At 38.1% G+C, this 3,364-nt stretch overlaps 1 protein-coding gene across 1 annotated transcript in view; it reads left to right on the top strand.

Moving 5' to 3' along the window:
• Positions 1–3,364, top strand: part of KIF4A (kinesin family member 4A) — a 326,710-nt gene that overhangs the window by 197,542 nt on the left and 125,804 nt on the right. Inside the window, exon 15 of the mRNA XM_007957784.2 lies at positions 364–549. Within this exon, the coding sequence (XP_007955975.1) occupies positions 364–549 (186 nt within the window). The remainder of the gene's footprint in view (positions 1–363; positions 550–3,364) is intronic.

The raw sequence follows: 3,364 nt of genomic DNA, 5'->3' as shown, positions 1-3,364 counted from the left end.
GAAACTCAAGGAGGGGTCACTGTGAGTCAAAATCGACTCGATGCCAGTGAGTTCTCCTCTAAGGGCTCTTTGGAATGAGATAAAAGTAAGAGATACTGGCCAGATCAGTAATGGAAAAAACAAGAAATTTAGTTGGCTCTTAGAGTCAATTAAGTATCTACAAGAATTAGGGAGCTTATGAAAGCAGTGAAATAGACTAGCTCAATTTATTTCAGAGGTTTAAAGCAAATGTTGCATGAGAAGCCACAGTTACAAAGAACAGAAATATTGATTAGAGAACTAGCTATGAGAATTGTTGAAACAGTATGTAAGGAACTCCATTTATTTGTTTCTCTAACAAATCATTATCCTTATTTCTTCCAGCAAGTGGAAACAAGTCCAGAGACCAACAGATCTTCTGATGTTTTCACCACTCAGCATGCTCTACGTCAAGCTCAGATGTCTAAGGAGCTGGTTGAGTTGAATAAAGCCCTTGTACTGAAAGAAGCCCTAGCTAGGAAAATGACTCAGAATGACAGCCAACTACAACCCATTCAGTTCCAGTACCAGGTAAACTATTTACAAGGACAGCATTTGTTCAAGTCTACTATGTCTCTTTAAATGAATGGGAAGGAAACAAGCACATCATTTTTGATAATGGAATGATAACATAATATGCTAGTAGAACTGGAGTTACACTGTTGATTTTTTTTTTTTAAAGGATATATTCAGGATAAGGAGCCTGTGATTTTTGTCTCATTCAGTCTAGTGGAGTCCCTGGGTGGTTCAAGCAGTTAAAGCACTTCTTTACTGAAAGTTTAGAGGTTTGAGTCCACCCAGAGGTGCCTTGCAAGAAAGGCCTGGCAATCTGCTGCCAAAAAATCAGCCAGTGAAAACCCTATGTAGCACATTTATACTTTGACACATACGGGGTTGCCCTGAGTCAGGATCAACTGACTCAACAGCAGCTGGTTTAGCCTAATGCCTTACCATATGTTATAAAAAACCATGGTCCCTACTTGTGGAGAAATTTTGTTTTAATAACTATAATTAGATTCTGAGAAATATATATTTCTTAGTAGATGGTTCTGAGTTATACTTTAATTATGAAAGGACCTGTAGTGTCTTATCACGTTACTTTGCAACAGCTCAACTGTTTTTCCTAGTGGTGATTCTAAATGACCCTTACTAATTAATAAGCAGGTCTTTTCTTAAGGCAAGTCTTTGACTACCAGGTTACCCACAAGAAATGGCCATTGCTCCAGACCTTATTCTTCCTTATAGTCCAGTGTTACTATACTTTTTCTGTGATGTAACTATGAACTTGTTTGGATGGGTTGTTGGATTGTTTTTCCATGCAGCTATATCCTGTTGTTATTGTTAGGTGTCATCTAGTTGGTGACAACGCATAGCAACTCTATGTACAATAGAACGAAACACTGCCTGGTCCTGCATCACCCTCACAACCCATTGTTGCAGCCACTTTGTCAGTCCATCTTGTTGAGGGGGTTCTCTTTTTCGCTTACCCTCTACTTTACCTAGCATGATTTTCTTCTCCAGGGACTAGTCCCTCCTGATAACATGTCCAAAGTACATGAGAATGAAGTCTTGCCATCCTCACTTCTTTTTTTCTTTTTCTTTTTCTTTAACTTTCATTGGGGTGAAAACATACACAATAAGACATTTTATAGAAAATAACAGCTTCCACATTTATAGCTCGGGAACACTGATGACATAGTTCATGTTGTGCCACCATTATAGCTATGCTTTTGGAAAATATTCCACCATCATTAGCATAAACTCAGTGCCCCACAAAACCTTCCCCTTTCCCCCTCCCTCCTACCCCTGGTAACCACTAATAATCTTTGGCTTCTATATATATGTTTTTTTTTTCAACCTATCTAGGAATTTTCCCTCCATTTCCCTCCCATCCCTCGTAACCAACAAAGAAATTTTCCTTCCATGTATAAACATTTTCTTGCCTTTTTACAATATCGGACTAATACAATATTTGTCCTTTTGTGATTTATTTCCCTCAGCATAATGTCCTCCAAGTTTATCCACATTGTGTGGTGTTTTGCAGATTTTACATTATTCTTTAGGGTTGCATAGTATTCCATAATGTGTATGTACCACAGTTTGTTTATCCATTCCTCCACTGATAGACACTTAGGTGGTTTCCATCTCTTTGCTATTGTGAATTGTACTGCGATGAACATGGGTGTGCATATATATCTATTTGTTTCCTACCTCTCACTTCTTTAGGATATATACCTAGTAATGAGATTACTGGATCAAACGGTATTTCTATTTCCAACTTTTTAAGGAATCACCATACTGATTTCCACAGTGGTTGTATCATTTTATAGTCCCAGCAGCAGTGTATGAGAGTGTCAATCTCTCCACATCTTTGCCAGCATTTGTTATTTTCTGCCTTGTTGAGGTTTGCTATTAATGCTGGGGTGAGATGGTATCTCATAGTTGTTCTCCTTTGCCTCTCACTAATGACTAATGATTGTGAATGTTTCTTCATATGTTTGTTGGCTGCCTGAATATCTTCTTTAGTGAAGTGTCTATTGTCTTCTGCCCATGGTTGGATTGGATTGTCTTTTTGTTGTTGAGGTGTTGGAGTTTTCTATAAATTTTAGAGATAAGTCCTTTGTCCTATACATAATTGCCAAGTATTTTTTCCCATTCTGTAGGTTCTCTTTTCACTCTTTTGGAGAAGTCTTTTGATGCACGTAAAGATTTCACTTTTGGAAGGTCCCATTCATGTAGTTTATCTTCTGCTGTTTGTGCATCTTGGGTTATGCTTGATAGTCTATTTATGCCATATATTAGGGCCCCTAAATTTGCCCCTAATTTTTCCTTCAGGAACTGTATAATTTTAGATTTCACATTTAAGTCTTTGATCTATCTGGCGTTAGTTTTTGTGTATGGTGTGAAATATGGATGTTGTTTCATTTTTTCTGCAAATTGATACCTAGTTTTGGTAGCACCATTTGTGAAAGAGACTATCTCTTCCCCATTTAATGGATTTCAGCCCTTTTTCAAAGATAAGCTGACCATAGGTGGATGGATCTATTTTTTGGTTCTCAATTCTGTTCCTCTAGTCTATGTGTCTGTTGTTATACCAATACCAGGCTGTTTTGACAACTGTGGCTGTGTAGTAGGTTTTGAGATCTGGGAGTGTGAGACCTCCTACTTTGTTTTTCTTTTTCAATAGTGCTTTGCCTGTCCGAGGTCTCTTTCCTTTCCATATAAAATGGTTGTTGTTGTTGTTGTATTGTGCTGTCAAGTCAGACCCGACTCATAGCGACCCCTCCTTGGGTTTCCGAGGCAGTATCTCTATGGAAGTAGATTGCCCAACCTTCCTTCCAAGGAG

Source organism: Orycteropus afer, unplaced genomic scaffold, assembly GCF_000298275.1.
Source record: "Orycteropus afer afer isolate SDZICR_OR568_19922 unplaced genomic scaffold, OryAfe1.0 scaffold00796, whole genome shotgun sequence".
Lineage (NCBI taxonomy): Eukaryota > Metazoa > Chordata > Mammalia > Tubulidentata > Orycteropodidae > Orycteropus > Orycteropus afer.
Note: the sequence above shows the minus strand (reverse complement) of the source record. Positions and strands in the feature narration are given on the sequence as shown.